The sequence below is a fragment of the Peromyscus californicus genome, unplaced genomic scaffold, assembly GCF_007827085.1.
Source record: "Peromyscus californicus insignis strain IS unplaced genomic scaffold, ASM782708v3 Scaffold_5__1_contigs__length_169319896, whole genome shotgun sequence".
Taxonomy (NCBI): Eukaryota; Metazoa; Chordata; class Mammalia; order Rodentia; family Cricetidae; genus Peromyscus; species Peromyscus californicus.
Window position 1 is genome coordinate 35,101,180 of NW_026294573.1, and position 19,729 is coordinate 35,120,908.

The 19,729-nt window shown below is 47.1% G+C and overlaps 2 protein-coding genes across 3 annotated transcripts in view; one reads left to right on the plus strand and one right to left on the minus strand.

Moving 5' to 3' along the window:
- Positions 1-104: 104 nt before the first annotated feature.
- On the minus strand, positions 105-19,356 carry Med8 (mediator complex subunit 8). 2 transcript variants are annotated; one of them, XM_052718096.1, is made up of 8 exons: positions 19,242-19,356; positions 17,579-17,697; positions 16,761-16,905; positions 16,048-16,188; positions 15,794-15,875; positions 15,018-15,266; positions 14,151-14,211; positions 105-616 (listed from the first exon to the last, which is right to left on the minus strand). In XM_052718096.1, exons 1-8 carry the CDS (start codon positions 19,245-19,247, stop codon positions 424-426), a joined length of 996 nt encoding a protein of 331 aa, XP_052574056.1. In that variant the 5' UTR covers positions 19,248-19,356; the 3' UTR covers positions 105-423. The 2 variants fall into 2 exon arrangements, with proteins under 2 accessions (XP_052574056.1, XP_052574057.1); XM_052718097.1 differs by lacking the exons at positions 105-616; positions 19,242-19,356 and having other exon boundaries at positions 13,146-14,211; positions 17,579-19,230.
- Positions 19,341-19,729, plus strand: part of Szt2 (SZT2 subunit of KICSTOR complex) — a 46,174-nt gene continuing 45,785 nt past the window's right edge. The window contains exon 1 of the mRNA XM_052718090.1: positions 19,341-19,465. Coding sequence (XP_052574050.1) covers positions 19,439-19,465 — 27 coding nt within the window. The 5' untranslated portion in view covers positions 19,341-19,438. The remainder of the gene's footprint in view (positions 19,466-19,729) is intronic.

The window sequence follows — 19,729 nt, forward strand, 5'->3', positions numbered from 1 at the left end:
CCGTCCAGCACCCGCCTGGCCGCCAGGGCGGGAGTAGGGGCGGGTCGCCAGATCCCCGGGCAGGAAGCACACCCAGCCCCAGCTCTCCACCCCTTCCTTCGCATCTCTCAGCCTGCCCCGCTGATGACTGTGGCTTGGCTTGCACCCAGCTCCTTCTTGACGTTCAGCCTGCATGGTCTCATTCGCGGTCCTCTGTCCAGTCCAGCATGAGGACCCACTCATCTGCTGTCTGCGACCGGCGCGGCTTAAGACTCCGGGGAAATTCTAGGGTTCAACCATTCCCTCAAGACTTATCCAGCAGGGGCAGAGGAGGGCCAGCTGTGCCTGCTAAGGGCTGATTGGGGTGGCGGGAGGCCTTAGCGGGAAGCAGCAGCTTGCCACCACCATGCCTCTCAGAGCCTATAAACTTAGATGAGTCCTAGCTTAAGGAGCCACGGAAAGGATTTCCTGGAACGGAGATGGGAGAATACAAGTGGCCCCAGGCAAAAACTGTGAATCACTGTCTAAACTAACCTTCAAGGTAGTGGATGGGGGTGGAGGTGGGGGGGAAGGCAAGGGAAATTGGCTGTGGTTCAATGTAGTAGATCTCCGAGGGCAAATGAGGCTGACTTTTATTCTAGAAGCAGAAGAAAACAAGATTTTTGAGGCGACTCATCTCATTCATCAGACATTTACTGGCCATCTACAGTGTGCAAAACCACATTAAGCTCTGGTTCTGGCACTTACATAATTTTACAGTCCAGGTACAAGGTACCAAAGAGAGATCAGGTGAGAGAAAACTTGGACCTGAAGAGGAAACTGATGGGACTGGGAAAGACAGATGTGGGGATTTCTATTTAGCTGTCAATTCAACACTACCTGCACACACACAGCAGGTAGCCCAAACTATTAGACCAGGTTTCGGTGACATGAAATCTCTATCTCTTTTGCCTATAATGATCCAATTACAGCCTGGACAACTGGATGCTGTATATATGTAGTGAGTTGGGGAATTCAGAAGAAGCAGTGGCTGAGAGGGATAATACAATGATAACTGGTGGATGTAGCTACCTACCTAGGCAGGGTCATCTTAGAGCTTGGTAAGAGGCGAAAGCCAGGGTACAGTTTTAAGTATACCTTAGATTACCTGCTAGTACCCACTCTTGACAAGAAACAGCAAAGAATTTACTTTCAAATCCAGGCCCCTTAGCACTGTACCCTAACCCCTAATCTCCCTGGCCTTCTCATTCTCAAGCCACAGCCTGCACTTCAGCCATCAAATAATGTCCGCATCTTCCCAATGAACATCCATGATGGATACTTATCCAAAACCTCCCAGTAGAGCATTCAGAATGATGCTTTGCATGGATGTTTAGGAAAGACGTGTTAAATGAATGTTCACAAATTCACATACAAACAAACATATATTGATCTATGGGACTGCCTCCAACTCTCAAGCCTCCTCTTGGCTCAGCACAAGATACAGTCAGCTCTCTAGGCAGCAAATCACTCCTGCCTCTGGCTTACTATCATGCAATTTTCTGCACCTCTCCCAACTCCAAGCTCCTTTCAGCAGGGAAAGCTCATATTTTAGTCGTATCTCTCTCTCCATAATTGGGCCCACTGCCTGTCATTCAGTTGCCCCTATACAAAACCTGTTGATGAAATGGTAGAATGAATAGGACAATGGAAGGAAAGAGGGAGAAATCAAGCGGTCCAGAGTCAAATGGGAGAACAGGAAGAATTCACATCTTTATATTTCCTTCGAGAGCAGTATTTACTGAGCTAACCAATACTTATTGAAGTCCTAATGTCTTTCATGTGTACTCGAACAGCTCAGAGGCCACATCTAACTCTGAAGCTCTGAGTTTAAATGTCCTAGTTAATATGTGTGTGATCGTGTATATATTGTGGAACCTCCTAAAAATGAGAACAAATAGTGCCTAGCTGATAGAACATTGTGAAGGTTAAAGGAGATCATCCATGTAAAGTGCTTAGCATTCTCTGTCTCACCATTAACAGACAAGGTAAGAAGCAGTCCAACACAGCAACAAAGTACATGTCTGCATAGGAATTAACTCCTTTAACACATCTTTCCTAAACAATGTGCAAATACATAAACTTCTCTGAAAGTCCTACTAAGACATTTGGGACTACACAGCCATTATGAAAGCACATTGGAAAGATGATGACACTCTTCCAAAGTCAAACCAACAGGAAACTTTAAATATACATGTATTTATTCATTTGGGCCACATTGATAAATGACTATGGCAAGGTCTCGATAAATGCTGGCTGACTTCATGGATGAACAAATGACTCAGTTCTTAACCTGGTCCTGACAGAAAGCATCTTCCAGTATCTGATATATCCCAAGTCTACCAAATGGCATCTCCTTGGCCAATGGATTCCTGCAAAGCCTCTAGCCTAGGAGAACAGACATACATATAAATGAACAACACATAGTAGCATGTGAATCTCCCCAGAGAGAGACCCAGTGGCGTGTCAAAGTTCTGGGGAGTGGGGAACTTAACCAAAGGTGGGGGTGAGTCCTTAAAGGCCTCTCAGGAATAACACCTGACTTGAGCACTAGGGAACACTTTCTAGCAGTCAGTGAGAGCCTTTGAGACACAGAGAAGCACATAATGGCCTAGAAGCAAAACATGTGGCAGGTACTGGAAACCCTTAAGTAGTTTGGTATGGCTCCAGCTCAGAGAGCCACCCAAGCCTCCCTGACCCCACCCCACCCCTGTGTGTGTGTGTGTGTGTGTGTGTGTGTGTGTGTGTGTGTGTATGTGTGTGTGTGCATTTTGAGACAATCTCACTACTCAGCCTAGGCTCTCAAACACCAGGTCCTTCTGTCTTAGTCTCCTCAGTGCTAGGATTACAGGCATGTGCAGCCATACCCAGGCTCTGTTTATAATTTTTGGCCCCAAATGCACACAGGAATCACCTGGGGGAGCTTTCAGACTCAGTGCCTGCCTCTCGCTTCTAAACTGGTACTAACGGTTGTTTTTAATAGGAAAGGGCTGGAATTTGTTTATAGGTTGTATGGAAAGAGACAATAGGACCCACCAGGAAAACACACACACACACACACACACACATACACACACATTGGCTTTTGGCTAAGAAAAACACCTCACAGGCTGAAATGATGTCTGTCAGTAGGTTGGGATGGAATGGAGGGAGTTTCATGAAGGGAGCTGTTTTCCCTTCAGCAGAACGTGAGGCAGTCAATGAGCATGAGTGGCGGTAAGATTAGAGGTTTTAGGAAATGCTAAGAGTCTGGTAACACGGATGGCAGGCATTGGGCAGGCTTCCTGGGCACAGATGATGACCACACCCACTGGAGACCATGCACAGTGGTGTTCTTCATCAGAGATTCAGGGTTAGGGTTTTATTTTGTTTCTTTTATAAAGGTAGGTGTGTGTGTGTGTGTGTGTGTGTGTGTGTGTGTGTGTAGGGTAACAACACCAATCTTTTCCATCGGTACTATGAATCAAACTCAAGTCCTGTTTGAGTGGCAAGCACTTTACCAACTGAAGCGTCTTCCTAGTGCTGCCCCACTACCCTTTAAAGGCAGGATCTTACTTTCTAGCTCAGGCTAGCCTGGGATTCTCTATTTTCCTGCCTCAGCTTCCTGAGGCTCCCAGTGAATTTAGGAGATTAAGAGAGTGGTATAAATGGGACAGGTTGGGATCCACAGGGAAGCTACATGGAAGGCCTTGGGGGTAAGAGGAAATGGAAAGCAAACCAGAGCAGGCTGACAGACTGGAGGAACTGAGCCCACAAGACAGATAAAGAATGAGGTCCCAGCGGGATGGGCAAGGCTGCCCAGTCTAACAGCTACAATCCCTTCTCCTAAAAGGAGCCTTTCCAAGCCCCGGGAAGTGAAATGACAGCTTCTCTCGGGCCCGCCCAACAGACTCACTCCTTACTCACTGTCCTCTCTCCCTAAAGCAGTGGTTCTCAACCTGTGGGTCATGACCCCTTTGGGGGTCACATATCAGATATTTACATTATGATTCATAACAGTAGCAAAATTACAGTTATGAGGTAGCAACAAAATAATTTTATGGTGTGGGGGGGGTCACCACAGCATGAGGAACTGTATTAAAGGGTTGCAGCATTACGAAGGTTGAGAACCACGGCACTAAAAGAAAAAAACCAATGTTGTTTCCCCTATGGTTCAGCCTGAAAGCCACCAACTGTATACATTCTACCAACTCTAGGACATGATTGAAGCTGTTTGGGCACAAAATAAAACACAAGAAGGATCAGAGAAGCAGGAATGGCAGTGTCGAGTGGGCAAAGGTCTACCACACGTTTATGAGTGTAACAGTGGAGGAAGACTGTGGGACTCAGGGTCTCTAAGGCAGCCCCTTGAGAACTGCGGCAAGCTCCTACCTAGCCCATCTTGTGAAAGACAAAGGGCACGTCTTAATACAATACTAGACAGAGAAGCAGAGAGGGGGTTACACCTGTGAGGACCTGGAGAGCAAAGATATGAGTGAAGGGTGTTCCAGTAATCATGCTGCAGGCCTCCTGGACCCCCCCCCCCCCCCAGATTTCTGGTTCCTTCTTGAGGCTGGAACCATGGCTAAGGTGGCTAGGACTAGAAAGACATCTAGATGGCATAAGGGAGAAACTGTATGCAAACACTCATTTTCATCTATATCCGAAAGTGTGCTTGAGGCCCTAAATGATCAGTGATGAGGTCTGACCTCTAGGCGGGCAGTCAGTGCCATGCACTATGGGTATCAATCAGTGTGCATGGAACTGAAGAGACTGGGGAGGGGAAGAACACTGAGGAGGAAGGAGAGGCTTTTCATTAGGAAGCAAACCAGAGCAGGATATCAGGATGGAAGGAAAAGAATTAGTAAGATTTGTGAGAAGGATCCAGAATGGCAAAGAGAAATTTCCTTTTTATTCAGTGCTACTCTGGACAGCCCGAGGCCAGGTACTTTTCCTGTGCTCTTATGGTGGAATCCTGTAATGTTAGCACTGTCATCCGCCCTTTGATGGAAACGGGGAATTAGAGAGGTTGAAGACATAGCTCAAGGTTGTATAGTGAGGAAAGCAGACAAAGGATGGACCTAGGAGACACTAGGACAGGCATAGGGGCTGCAAGCGACACTGTCTAAAAGCTATGGTGAATAGCTGGGCATGGTGGCGCATGCCTTTAATCCCAGCACTCGGGAGGCAGAGGCGGGTGGATCTCGAGGCCAGCCTGGTCTATAGAGCAAGTTCCAGGACAGCCAGAGCTGCACTGAGAAACCCTGTCTCAAACAAACAAACAAAAAGATATGGTGAGGAAAAGTTCTTCATATGACATAGGTTAACAAGGAGGTTGGCCTGAAGTCATGAAGTGTTTGGGATTTAAAAAAATAAAATGAAGAGTTGCTTGAGTAGAGATGCCCTTGAAGATTTCTAGTAGAAGGCAGACATGATCCACCTAGTACTCTGATGGACAAACCTGCCCCAGTAAGTGTATTATCAAAAAGAAAGCAGAGGGAATGAGACCAAATGGAGACCCATCCAGAGGCTCAAATGTGGCACATGTCTGACCTACAACAGTGGTGGAGAGAAGAGAGAGAACCTGGGCCTGATGCAAGCCCTGCAACATGGGTGGAGTGGACGGAACGTGAATGCAGTTTGGGACCTTCCAAGGCTGAGGTGAGAAGACACACATCCCAGGCGATCTGAAGCCCGGTACTGTGAATTCAGAGGCCCAAGGATCTTTTTATAAGCAGACACTGACAGCTCTAGTTTGGGGCTGTCCCTGCTTTCACTTCTCTCAAGGCATTCCTCACCTCCTCTGTCTATGTCTTCCCTGACATACCCCTAAATCCCAGCTCCTAACAGCATTTAATCCGGCAAACCCAGAGTTTTCCCATGAGAGGGATCCTAATGAAGCAGAATGGAGAGATGCCGAGGCAGAGAACGAACTTGGAGACCCTAAGCCCATCTAAAAACCACACACAGTCCTAGTACGGGTTTGTCCCCTTTCCTTTCTTTATGTGGGTTTGTGTGTACACATGTGTATGCACACATGTGGGTGCATGGTCCTATGGGTGCACGTGTGGAGGCAAGAGGTCAATGTCTGGTGTCCTCTGCTGTGGCTCTCTATTATTTTTTTTTTAATTTTTTGACTGTGTGTGTGTGTGTGTGTGTGTGTGTGTGTGTGTGTGTGTGTGTTGCTTGCACATATGCATGTGCACCATGTGCAGATCCCTGGAACTAGAGTTACAGACAGTTGTGAGATGCAGTGTGGGTACCAGGAATCCAACCCAGGCCCTCTGCAAAAGCAACAAGTACTCTTAACCATGGAGCCAACTCTCTAGCCCTCTACCTTACTTTTGGAAAAGGGTATCTCACCGAACTGCAGCTTACCGAATGACTAAACTGGCGGACTAGCAAGCTCCAGGGGCCTTCCCATGCCCACCTCACAAGCTTGCGATTAGCCGTGGCTACGGGGGCTGGAAATCCAAACTCCTGTCCTCATGTTCGCACAGTCAGCACTCAGCCCACTCTGTCCACTGAGCTATGCCCCCAACCACCCCCCTCTAAGTTAAAATAGCTTAATGCAATGTTGTAACCAAAACCGTCTAATTAGGTAAAACTGACTTCTTAGGAGAGAGAAGAATAGCATTTGAGTGCTATTTGCCTTAAGGACCTTGTATGCACTTGTAAGAAGCTTGGATTGTATTCTGTTGAAAACTATAGCTACTTAGAGCGTTAAATTTAAATATGCTTGGCTTTTGAAAGTATACTCTGAAATAAGTTCCTTTTTACAGAGGTGGCAACTGAGGTTCTTCAAAGTGAAATAACTTGTCTAAGATTATACAAAGGGCAAGTGTCTAGGCCAGGATTTGAACTAAGAAGAATAAACTGCAATATATAAAAATTGCTCTAATGGAATTGTGGAGAGGTTGCTGAAGGATGGTCAAATGTTCAGAGGGGCCGCACTACCAACTTTCAGGCCTGGTGACACTTGTACAAGGAATTGTTCGAGTGAACGAGGAGTGGGGGCAGGAAGGAGGGGGACGTTTTGAATGGGCAGAGCATCTTAAACCATGGGTCAGCACCCACCCCAGTGTCCTGATGGCTACAGCCGAGAGTATTTATAGCAGGTGGTGAGAATGGTAGAGGCTGCCATGACCAGTGTCTGAAGAACAGTGGCCAGTGTGAAGGGAGGGACAAGCACGGGACTGTGGAACTCTTGCTCTGATACACAGTAATTCAGTTCAGCCCAACCTGTGCTTTAGAAGCACAGACAATTGAAGCAGGGGCTTATCTCAGCTGCATGGAGAAGAGTCTGAGTGGTGAAGAGCCCCCTTTAGGGGCAGAAGACCGAAACTGAGTTGTTAGCTGGTTGGGACAGGGACAAGACATCACTAGAAACAATGAAAAAGAACATCTTAGGTGAGGGAGCTTATTCAATGATACAATTTAAGGCCAAACCGGGGCTTAAGAGAAGAGCATAAGCTAAGTGGGAGAAATAAATCACAAAACTAGATACAAAATTGATTCATAGTATCAGGCAAACCAGTGTAAAAATGTTCCATTGCTAGCTCTGTACAGTTGCTAAGGAGACCCTGGGAATGAAGCTTATACAAAGGGTGTCTCTGAGGGCAGCTCTCGAGGCATAAGTATAGGGGAGTGGCAGGAGGAAGTTTATGGCCTCCTAGAGGGATTGGTCAGTCATTTATTTAAGTAACTTCAGGGAGCAAATTTCTAGCTAGGGATAGCTAAGATGTATAAAGGTTCTCCTATTGTCAGGCATTGTTTGAAACAACCCTCTAGAATATCTACAGGAATAAGGAAATAGAGCACAAATATTTTGATGTCCCAGCACCATATAACTAGTAAGCAGCTAGGCTAGGATTTAAATCCAAGCAACATGACACTACAAATATATTCACATGCACAAATATATATATATTTGTAGTTCTTACTTGTTTGTTTGTTTAAGACAGTCTTGCTGTATAGCCCTGGCTGGTCTAGATCTTACAGCAATCCTCCTGCCTCTGTCTCCTGAGGGCTATAATTATTGGCATGCACCACCATGCACTCCAAAGTTATTACATATTACCACTCCAAAAACAAATCATAATAGAAATAATAGCAACACTTCTGTAGGTAGTGTTTATGATGGGCCACATGCTATGGGACACCAGAAATACATTATCTTCTCAAAGATCACACAGTTCTCAGGTGGAAAAACTATGACTCAAACTCTGACAGTTCGGGGTGCTTGAACTTGAAGGGCAATAAAGTGCAGCAGGAGCTATAAGACATTTGTACAAGGTACAGATGTGAAGCATAAAAGAGGAGGTCACTGACCTCTTGATGGGAGTGGCACTGAATTGTGGACAGGCTGAGATGCTGGAAGGCCTCACAGAGAGGTGACATGGGAGCCCAGTTTTAAAAATTGATTGGAGTTTGGTGATTAGGAGGCTGAGGCAGGAGGATTGCCAAGAGTTCTAGGCCAGCCTAGGCTAGATGAGACGCTGCTTAATCCCTTCCCCCACAAAAAATAGGGTTTACTATTTATCAGACAGGATAATAAAGCAAGGTAGTAGGGAAAAATGGAGGGTCAAAAGAACCGATCACACTAGACCATTTGTATGGCTTTTGGAATTAAGTAGGTAGCAAATCAACAAGATGAGCCAGAAAGCAGGCAATGAGGTCAAAGAGATTTCCTTGCCTTTCCACAAAATGGGAGCCACTTTTTTTTTTTGTTTGTTTGTTTTTTATTTTTTTTTTTTATTTTTTTATTTTTATTTTTTTTTGGGAGCCACTTTTAAACAGCCCAGGAAGTCTGGTTTCCTTGAAATCTATTTTCTCCTAATAATGACTGCCTGGCTGGGCCTGTTAGTACAGGTTGCTAATCCCAGCAGCTTGGGAGGTTGAAGCGGGAGGATCCCAAGTTCAAGGCAAGCCTGGGCAACTTAGTGAAACCCTGTCCCAAAATCACACACACACACACACACACACACACACACACACACACACACACACACACTGGATTTGCATTTCATTTTAAATTACCCTCAAGAAAAATGAAAATCCCAGGATGGTTTTGCCCTATGGTTTTGCCCTATGGTTGGTAGGAACACTGCCTCTACCAACTTGCTAGATGTGTGAACCTCAGTTTGAGAAATATAGGGAGTGAACTGCCAAAAAGATTTTAAGGAAGGGAGTAATAGGATCAGTTCTGCAGTCTGGAAAGATCTGGCAGCTTTTGGGAAGAGAAGCTGGAGTTTCCAGATGTGGAGATTAGGGAGACTGATAATATCTTCCCCGAGTGGCTCAGAGGCTCAACTGAGTGTAGATGGGTTAGGGCTGGGGAGACAGACAGACAGAGCTTGGCATTGGACTGCTCATAGCGGGGGTAGCTGAGAACATGTGGGAGAAATAGTTTAGGGTGCTCCCATGTCCCTGACTTAGGTAATACCCAAGAAAACCAGAAAAAAAACAAGCATGCAGAGGGAAAGATGACTGGATTGGGACACCTGAAGCCTATGCTAACTGTGGGTCAAATGGACCAGAAACATCTAAATAGCAACCTGCAATTCAGCAGAGATTTGAGCTGAAAATTAAACTTGTTTAAGTTGTGCACAAAAGAATGGTGGTCATATGGAAGGCAGCTAGCTTAAGAAAGGGGTTAAGAACAAGCTGAGAATAACAGCAATCAAGAAGGCAGAGGTTCAGAAGTCAAGAGCTGCTGAGGAGGACTATGCAGCGAGGCGGGAGAGCAAGGAGAGTTGTGGCAGAAGCCAGTGAAGGGGAAGAGACTTAAAGGAAATGGTCAGCGTTGCTGAGTGCTACAGAGTGGTTAAGTACCGTAAGAACAGAGCCAGAGAAAGGGCATAAGAGCCAAGAAATATTTCTACTATGGAAGACTCTTAAAACATCATTAACCAGGCCGTGAAAACAGTTGTACTCCTGAGAAATTAGCATAAAGAATAAAAGATGGTCTCCATGTAGGGTGTGAGCAAAACAGAGCAATACAAAGGGCCACACATTAGGAACTAGTGTGAACAGGAGGCAGTGGAGAGGCAGAAGTAGAAAGGGACCCACTCAGGCTGCTTTGTATTTGGTTCAGGAGGTAGTTAATACCATGTGGGGAGGTGGCTGGGAACGTGTAAGAAAATGGTTTAGGATGCTCCCAGATTCCTGGCTGAGATTATTTCCAGGAAAACTAAAACACAGGTATGAAGGGAAGGGTGACCAAGCCGAGACATCCAAAGCCTGTGGTAACTATGGCCAAATAGGCAGGGATATCAAAATTACGCAAAGTATAATTTTCTGGACTAAAAAAAATCTTTCCATACATTTATCTTGTCCAGAAGAGACAGACGTTTGAGAGTGGGAGGTTAACTTCAAACCCACAGCCACCTCACCACCTCTTCTTTGTTTATTTGTAGACAGGGTCTCACTATGTAGCTCTGGCTATCCTAGAACTCACTCTGTAGACCAGGCTGGCCTCAAACTCAGAGGCCTCTGCCTACCGAGTGCTGGGATTATTAAAAGCATGCGTCACTACACCGGCTACCTCACCCTCTTTGATTCATATTCATGAGAAAGGCAGGAAAGCTAGAAAACAGTACCAAGGACATGGTCTAGAGCAGCAGTTCTTAACTTATGGGTCAAGACCCCTTTGGGGGTCAAACAATCCTTTCATGGGGGCCACCTAAGACCATTAGAAAACACAGATATTTACATGGTTCTTAACAGTAGCAAAATTACAGTTATGAAGTAGCAACAAAAATAATTTTATGGTTGGAAGTCACCACCACATGAGGAACTGTATTAAAGGGTCACAGCATTAGGAAGGTTGAGAACCATTGTTCTAGATGAAGGTTCATGACAGAGAATGTTAGGAGCTGTTAGGGGTTTTCGGAATTTGGGAAATCTGCCCTATTCAAGTAACAGAGCTATGCAGTAAGGAAAATAAAACAAAAAAGAAAGCCCACACAAGTGGCCTTGGGAGTCAATTTCAGACTGCCAGGCTAGAAAGGTCACTGGGGTCATTCAGGTAAGTTAAGGGAGGCCCAAGGAACTCGACAGCCTTGGTCTATGCCATGTTTAGGAGGTAGAAGTGTCCAAGCAGGGGTTCACATTCTCAGGGTATGTGACTCGTAACAAGAGACCACATGAGAAGAACCCAGGCTCTGCCTCAGTGACACATGGGATCCAGGAACAAGACATGCAGATTGTTAAAGAAAGAAGTTTGTCCTGTGGAACAGAGCACGTGTTGACGTCCATGTGACATGAGGAGCACCGTGGCCTGCCAGGCAAGTCACTCCCTGTCCCTATCATTTTCCAAGCGCTAGCCCCTGCGCATTCCAGACTTTGAAGATAGAATCACATCAAACCTCTACAAGTTGGTGCTTAACGTTCAGGGCAGACCAGAAAAGGGAACACAAATCCTGGTCATACTGCTGGCCAGTGACAAGCCCCAGAAGGCTCTGCTGCCCCTCCAGTCTGGAGCACACAGGAACAAATGTCCAACCGTTGGGAGTTCCACTGAACATCAATCAGGGGCTGAGCAGGGTGGGCGTTTGGAAGGCTTCAGCCTCCGTCCAGCCTAGTGCTGGGATCAGCGCACACGGCTCCTGTGTCCACAGGACACAGAGAATACATTGTCCATAAGGAGGATTATTCTGTACAAGAAACTCAGACAAAGGGAGAGGCTGTTTCCAGCTGCTTGGGGGAGGTGTGGAGGGGGTGGAGAAGGGCTCACATTGGGCATTCCTGCTGAGTTCAGCTTCTTCCCTTCAGCAGCAGGGTAAGAGGTGGGCAACCACATCCTCTCTAGCCTGTACCTAGCTAGTGCTGGCAATCCACAGAGCTACAACCGACCCATCTTAGCTACTGTCCCCAAAAGGCACAGTTGAGTGTGGGGAGCCAGCTAAGTAGGACAGCAGTTCACACTGGAAGAAGAGAAGGGACAGGTGACCAGGGCAATCAGCAACGGCTGAATCCCAGCCTCAGGGCAGAACCAGAGAGAGGTCTTAGGTAACCCTGTTGGGCTTGACGTTGATTCCATAAGCTCCCACCTTCAGTGGGAAGACTTCAAGTGTCACACCGCTGCTGCTTTCTCCATCCCAGAACCCGGGAGACAATGGAGCAGACCTCTGCCCACCTGATCCCCTTGTCCAAGGGCCCCAAATGCAGCACAAAGTACAATTCCCAAGCAGAAAATGATCAGAAACACGAATGGTGGAGTAGTACAGTCACCTACAAACCCCAAATCTAAGCAGTAAACAGTTTTGTCTTTTTCACAGGCAACTCCACATACATTGCTCCTGAAAGATCAAGCAGTAGGGGTTCCAGACATCCTTGCCACTGTGGGGTGAACTGGTATATGAGCCCCAGAGAGGGAGATCAGCAGATGTGTATGCTGAGGTGTCTGGTGCTCTGGAGGGAGGAGGTGGTGGAAATGACAGCATGTGCTACCCGAGCAACTAACAGAGGTGTGGGTGCCTTCACCACTCAAGTGTTTGCTTAAGGGCACGAGATGCAGGTGAGGGCCTGAATGCTCCTCCTGCAGCGGGAAGATATTCCTGTTCTTGGAGGACAAGGAAGCCATTTCAATAGCGTGGTTCATCTGGGACAGCGAAGACTTGGGGTTGGTTACAGGTGGAGTAAATGACAGCAATCACCAAAAGATGCTCTGAGAGTCCACAAAAGTCCAGCTAGAGCTCTAGTCAACACCCAAGTTAGCGTTGACATTTAGTGGGAAGGGAGGAGATGAGAAGATAAACAACACCTGGATGGGCTAATGGGCCAGCCCGTTTAAGTGGGGGAAAGGTTTGCCATTGCCTCAGAGCAGATGACAGGACTCCCCTGGTGCAGTGTGTTGTGGTCAATTAGCTTGTCAACACCACTCCCGGCTCCACAGACCAGCAACAGAGGACCACTTTTCCAGGCCTTTGCTGCCACAGCCTGGTAGAATGCTGTTTAACAAGGACCAAAGACCAAAGCACTAGTGTGTGACAGAAGAGAACTCACACAGTGTAGCCGGAAGGAAGTCTTCGGGTTTTTAAGTAAAAGAAAAATTAAAGATAAGGCAATACTTTAAGGAGAACAAATTGAAATTGCCTGGTACACTGTTCATAAATTTCAATCAGACAACCCTGAGCCAGTGAACATCAATTTAAATAACTTTATTGAACAAAGAAACCTTCGGCCCACTTCTCCTGACTCAATCCCTGCCCTTGCCCACAAAAGAACGCTGAGAAAGGCAACATGGCTGCCTGTCCAAAAATTCAGTTCTTCAACTCTACAAAAGCAGGCAAGGTGAATGGGGCTGTTGCCCTTCCCACTTTCAATCTGGATCTTATCTGAGCCACATGTTTAGTGAGATGGAAGAGGACAGAAACAGGGAGTAGTTACTGTGAGGACAAATAAGCCCCGTGAGTGACAACGTGAAGTGTAACTCCTCTCCAAGGAGGAAGATGTACTTTATCTGTGCTGTTGCCTGACAGGACCTATCCTAAGAGATCTCCCACCTGCTGCTCCCTAGACATCTTCATGACAGAGTAGGGTAAAAGATGGGTACTGTTACCTATTTCCCAGGTAAAAGCTGAACTGCTTTCATCAGACCTGCAGGTGGACAGTGTCCCAGCCTAGAAACCTCTTCGCCTGTAGCTTGGATGGAGCCAGCAAGATGGAACCAGGGCAGAAGAGCCTACAGAAACAATACACCTCCAAGACATACAGGGTGCCATGGTTCCTGGATTACTTGATCCTGTATCCATTAGCTCACCATTGTCATGGAGCTTTATCAATCACAGTAAGTTCTGGGTGCAGGACAGTGAATAGCAGTGTGGAAAAGTAAGAAACTATCATTTATTCAAGACCCAGTATTTCATATACCATGCTAAGTGTTTTACATTCATTTTCTCATTTTAATCCTCACAACAACCTTATGAGGTAGGTATTATCACCATTTACAAATAAGAACCCAGGCTCAGAAAAATGAGGTCACTTTCCCAAGGTCGCACAGCTATTCACAGTGGAGCTGAGATTTGTCTGTTGCTGAAAGCCTGTGTTCTTTCCATTGTACCCATCTAGGTAAGCCTTGAGCAAAAGATAATGTCATTGCCCAACTCAGCACGGATCACCTGAGAGTGGAGGCTGCTGTCCACACTCACCGCTGGTAGGGATGCATTGAAGCTGACTTGATGGTGGTTTTTATTCCACTTGGCATTTTCCCTAAAAGTAACACAAAGAAAGGCATCTGATCAATTTTCACAATAAATGAGAAATGCAGCTCTCAGATTCCTGTCATCTCCTGGCCCTCAGAACCTCTGTGGCTTCTGACTCTGGAGAGCAGAGATCACAGGTGTGCTGCTGCCTCACTCGGCTCCCTCACTGAAGGTATCTAGGAGGAAAGGGGTGTTCTGAAAGGAGAAGAGGGGTCTGAACAGTCCCCCCAACGGTCTTCTGCTCATCTACCTCTGGAAAAGACAGGTATGTGGCCTATGTGGCCCCTGTTTAATGTCACAGGTAGAGAGTAGTGTGCTCTCTGTTGTTTTAGTTGTCCTTTTCCCTAGACAGCCTGAAGAGATACCCGTGCAGCTGACCCTGTGAACTCCTCCAGACTGCTCTCACAGGAAGTAAAAATGAGCTTGAGAGAGGGCAGAAAGCCAAGACTAAGGGACAGGGTGAGAGGAAAGAATCCAGGCAGATCCAAAAAACTACCAGCTTGTTGATTATCTACCAAATGGTCTTGATTATCTACCAAATGGTCTTGATCAAGGTCCGCTCACTTATTTCTCTACCTAAGAGACACACAGTACCATCCAGAATAAATAGGACAGTTGAGACAAAAGTCTGAGACGGACGTAAAAGGTAACAACAGCTCCTGCTAGTCAAGGGCCTTCTTCTCTGGTACCTGTTGCAGAGCTTCTGACTGTCTTTTGAGTGACCATGCAAAGGAGGAAAATCTCCAGGTCTGGGGTTGATGGAGGCTTAATCTAGCTTTCTCACACTCCTGCAGTCAGTCCATGTCGCCCTACCTGGTTGACCTGCTTGAGCCATCTGGACTCCACTGAGCATTGTCTGAGGCTGGTTTGGAGCACCTGCCATCTGAACTTGCTGTAATCCTGAGGTTCCTGCAAGGATGGTACCAGCTCCTGGCTGGCCAGGTTGGCCAGGACCACTGCTACCTGAAGGTCTCCAATTAGACAGCCCCTTCCCAAAGGCAACAGCTGCCACTAAAGCATTAGTGTCTGCAGGGTTGAAAGTCTGCTTGTTTGACCGGAGACCTGGAGAAAAAAAAGGGGGGGGAAAAAAAAAGCAAGAACGCTGAAGTGTGTGTTCAGTTCTAGACTAAACCCAGCAGCTGGGAGGCCAGTGATGACCACCAGGCTTACAGTTCTGACTGCAGAAACATCTAGAACCTCTCCAGCCCCATCAAAGAGCTCAAAGTCCCCAAACCTATCTTTAATTTTCACTTTGTCCATTTCCTCCATTTGCTTCCAGGCTAGTCTTAAACACAGAGCACTGACAGGACACAGACCTTTCCTTGCCAGTTCATGCTTCTTCTCTAAAACCACACTGACTTATTTTGTGTGTGGTGGTCAGAGGACAACCTTTTGGTTCTTCCCTCCACCATAGAGGTCACAGAGATCAAACTTAGGTCAGGCCTGGCACCAGGTGCCTTTGCCCACTGAGCCATCTTGCCAGCCCCAGCAGCTCATTCTTAAGGCCTCACTTCACCATCCGGCAGACTACCAATCCTGTTCTAGTGGTCTTGGACAGCTCTCCCTGTTTGCCCACCATCCCTCCTTACCTCCACTTTCTGACTCTCGTTCCTCTTTGCTGATTTTCTCCAAAAGGTTTGAGCACATTTTATTCAAGCTCTGGATCTGCTTCTGTAACACGTACGAATTGATGTAGTGATTAGTAATGATTCTCGTGAAGCATCTTTCTTATGCTCTTCCAGAGGCAGCCCAGCTTAACCAACCCCTACTACACAGGCTTGGTAAAGTCTTGCTTCTTATGAAGGGATGGGGATGGGGCAGCAGGGCAGTGACTCAGTCCAACCTGAGCTGCATCAGCACCAATTCTGGCAGCATCTGTTGTCAGCTGCTTCTCTTGCTCTTCAACCTCAGGGTCAGGCTTGGTTCTCAAATGGTCAGGGACAACCTCATGGCTGAAAACAGGCACTCGTCCTTCAGTCTGACGCTGTAACACAGATTGTATTGATCCTATTGTGCTATCCAAGTAAACTGATTCCTTTCCACAGGCAACTGCATTTTCAGAGACAACACAACCTGAGGCACAAATAGAGTTTTCTGTGGTACTGTCTTTTCACACACACTCCATCAGAACTAGGGCAAATTAAATTCCACCCTCCACAGCCACACTGTAATTTTCTTTTTGTTGTTCTTTCTGTTTTGTTTAGGATTTTTTAATTCCCCACCCCCACCCCATTCTGGGGACCAAACCAGGACTTTGTTTGCTCTACCACTGAGCTAAATTCCCAGCCCCACATTTTAAAGACTGATCAGACAAAGTCACAGGCAGGCAGAACTGACTTGTTTTTTTTAGAAAAGACAGGTCATGGATTTGGCGATATGGGCCTTGGTTATCACAGCATTATTTAAGTGTGACTCCAGCCTCCAGAAGGATGAAAAAGCAAGTCTTCCAGATGGCAGCCCTTACTTTTCATTGCTATAAAGAGGATCCAATCAACAACTGTGCTCTAGACTTTCATTTAAGGACTTGATTTCCCAAGTTCAATCTTTTCTTCTTACCATGAGGTCTTCATCTCGATCTGGGGACAGCACCAGGGGGATGATGACCTGGTTACGGAACAGTGGTGTCTTCTCATGCTTTAAGACCTTGTTCAGAGTGTTCAACTGTCCAGACAGCAGTGCAAAGCTGTCCAGGACAGAAGGCCTGGGGGTGGTAAGAAGTCATCAGAAATATTTTTCCCTATAAGTAATCTCTGTAAGTTCCCAATGCTGGAACACCCAGACTCACCCCCAGAAGACTCACAGCCCTATGACTAGCCTAGGCAAGAACCAGATTTGCTAGCAGAGAGGATGGAGTTGGGAAAGAGGAACACACTTTCAATTTCTGACACAGACATAGAAAAAAAAAAAGCAACTCATTGCTTGAATGGGATTGGGAGTAGTGGAAATCAGAGACTGTGGTTATACTATGGTAATCTTAAAGTGGATAAAAGCCTCCTTTCTAGTCTAGTAACAGAATCAATCATTCCAGAGTAGGTTGTATCTCAGGTTGAGCCCCATCTGTGGAAGGAGATCCAGTATGAATGTAGCTATAATTGTCCTCCACTGGGGGAATACCTCCTCACCAAAGAAGTCAAGCGCAAGAATTAAAACCTAGAAACAACCACGGTTGGGAAACTGGGCACTTCTCTACTTCCTTGCAATGGAGGCCTTAAGCCAAACTATACTTGTCAGTGTTGGGCAACCTAGTTCTTTCCAAACCAAAAAGGATATTTGCAAACTGATAAATAGTTACATCACTGGAGATGTCCTGTCAGCCAGGGGGCTTGGCCCCACCACCCATGGATCCCTCTCCAGCTTGTCCTGGCAATCCTTACCAGGTCAGCCGGTCATACTCGTTTTCCAACTTGTAAATGAAACTCCCCAGCGAATTCTTCAGATCAGCCACTTGATTCAGCAGGGCATCTAATGACGCCTCAAGCTGCTTCTCCTCCCTCTGCATCAGTAGGATGTTTGGTTACTCAGATACAAGTGAGTGTGACACATACGGAAAAGCTCAATTGTTTTCTGTCTTGGTATTTGGGTTACAGACAGCATCAACCCTTAGACCTTTCAACCTGTTCACCTGGCCTAAAGTCCTCCTACCAGCTGATTCCTTCTACCATCCTCCTACACCACGGTACTTCAATAGGAACACTGCACCAGACCTAATTCCCTTCTGCTTATGACTTCATGACTTTTTTTGTCTTCATAACAAAGTTGGCTTAGAGCTGTATCATTTCTCCTCTTTTCTCCTCCCAGCTCAAAAGGTTTGCCTCTCTTAAAGCCAACCTTCTCTTAGATCTGCAGCGGGGTTAACAAGACCATGCTCAAGCCGGAGCACAGGCTTCTTTGTAAGTCTAGCCCTTTTCTGGAAAATAGACATAGTCTGCCTACCACCCTCCTGCCTGCTGTCATGACTCTGTTTCCCTTGGGCATATGGAGAATCCTTGGATTGTGTCACTCTGTGGGGTTGGTGTTGCCACATTTCTTTCAGAAAGTTCAGTACATTTTAGAAAGGTTTGCCACGGTAGCAGGGGTGCTAGCCATGATAGCAGGGGTGCTATCAGCACTTAAGGCCAGAAGGAATTCCTGAAGTTCATTATCTCACGGGTACCTCTGTAGTACATATACGTACATCATGATCCTCTGCCTTGTGAGCGCAGCTACTGTCAACGACACAGTCTGGAGAATCTCACATTTTGCCTTTATGTGTGAGGCTTTCTCTGAATACCAGCTCTGCAGTCCCCATCCCCAACTGGTCGTTTATCCTTAGCATTTGCTGAGTCAATGTGTACTCATGGATCTCTCTCTGTGCCAGTATTCCAGTCTCTTTTGTAAGCTCGGGTGACCCATAAACACTCGCTGTAGGACTACCAGGTGCAACAGACTAAATGAGTAATGAATGACAAAGGCGAGGAAACCAACATTGTTTCTGAACGTTAGACAATTCTAAATGCTGAGTCTGCAGAGGGTTTCCGCTTGACCATCTGTGCTCTATTTACTCCACTTCTCCGCCCTTAGCAACTGGGTACAAGCCGGGAAGAATGTTACAAAGCTGATTTGCAAACCCGACACTGTGACTGATGGGTTAAATACTAGGTTCCACCCACACCTCGGATTACAAACAGCTTAGTTTTCGTCCTTGGCAGCCCACAATCCCTTCAGCCTTCTGAAGCCTTGTTATGCCTGTGTCCAACAGCCTAGGTCGAAGCCTGGTGCCAGCCCACTACTTTCTCGAACCTTCCCAAAGGCCAACTCGATCCTTTCACACAATCAAGCAAGTCGGCCTTGCCTCCCCGCAGGCCTCTGACCCTCTCGCGTTAGCGGGCTCAATTCCCGCGCCTCCCGTAGCTGTCCTCGTCTCTTCCCGGTTCGCCGCCTTTCCCCCAAACAGCCGAGGCCTCTGCCCTCTCCTCACATCCCTAACTGCCCAGAGTCCTCAGCCCGCCCACCCTCCGGCCGGTGGCTAGAGGATGGAAGGCCCAAGCCGCTTCTCACCTGCATTGCCACGGCCCGGCTGGCGCAACCACTTCCTCTTCCGGTTTCTCGCTCGGCCAGCTGTGCTCACCAATCAGGAAGCGTAGAACGCGGCCATCCCCACGACTTCCGGTTCCTGCCGGGTGCCGAGCTAGCTGGGTCAGAGGTCAGCAGTGGAGCAGCCTTCCTGGCCCGGGCCGGCGCGGGAGGGCTGTGTGATGGCCTCGGAGCGCCCGGAGCCAGAGGTGAGGGGCGGGCGGGTGCGGGGCCGAGGCCCGAGGGCAGGCGTGTGGCGGCCTCCAGCCTCCGGAGCCTCGAGGAGTCTGTCGCTGTTTTGTTTACTCAGATGCCATCCTGGTCCTCGTCTCCCACCCACAGACCTAGATACAGTGGTGCTGACAAAACTCGTGTTTGGGTTATTAGTTGGCGGTTTTCATCGGGCTACGCAGAAGCTGACCGACTTGGCGGGTTCTTGCATCTCATCTACTGGAATGTGATCAATAGCATGA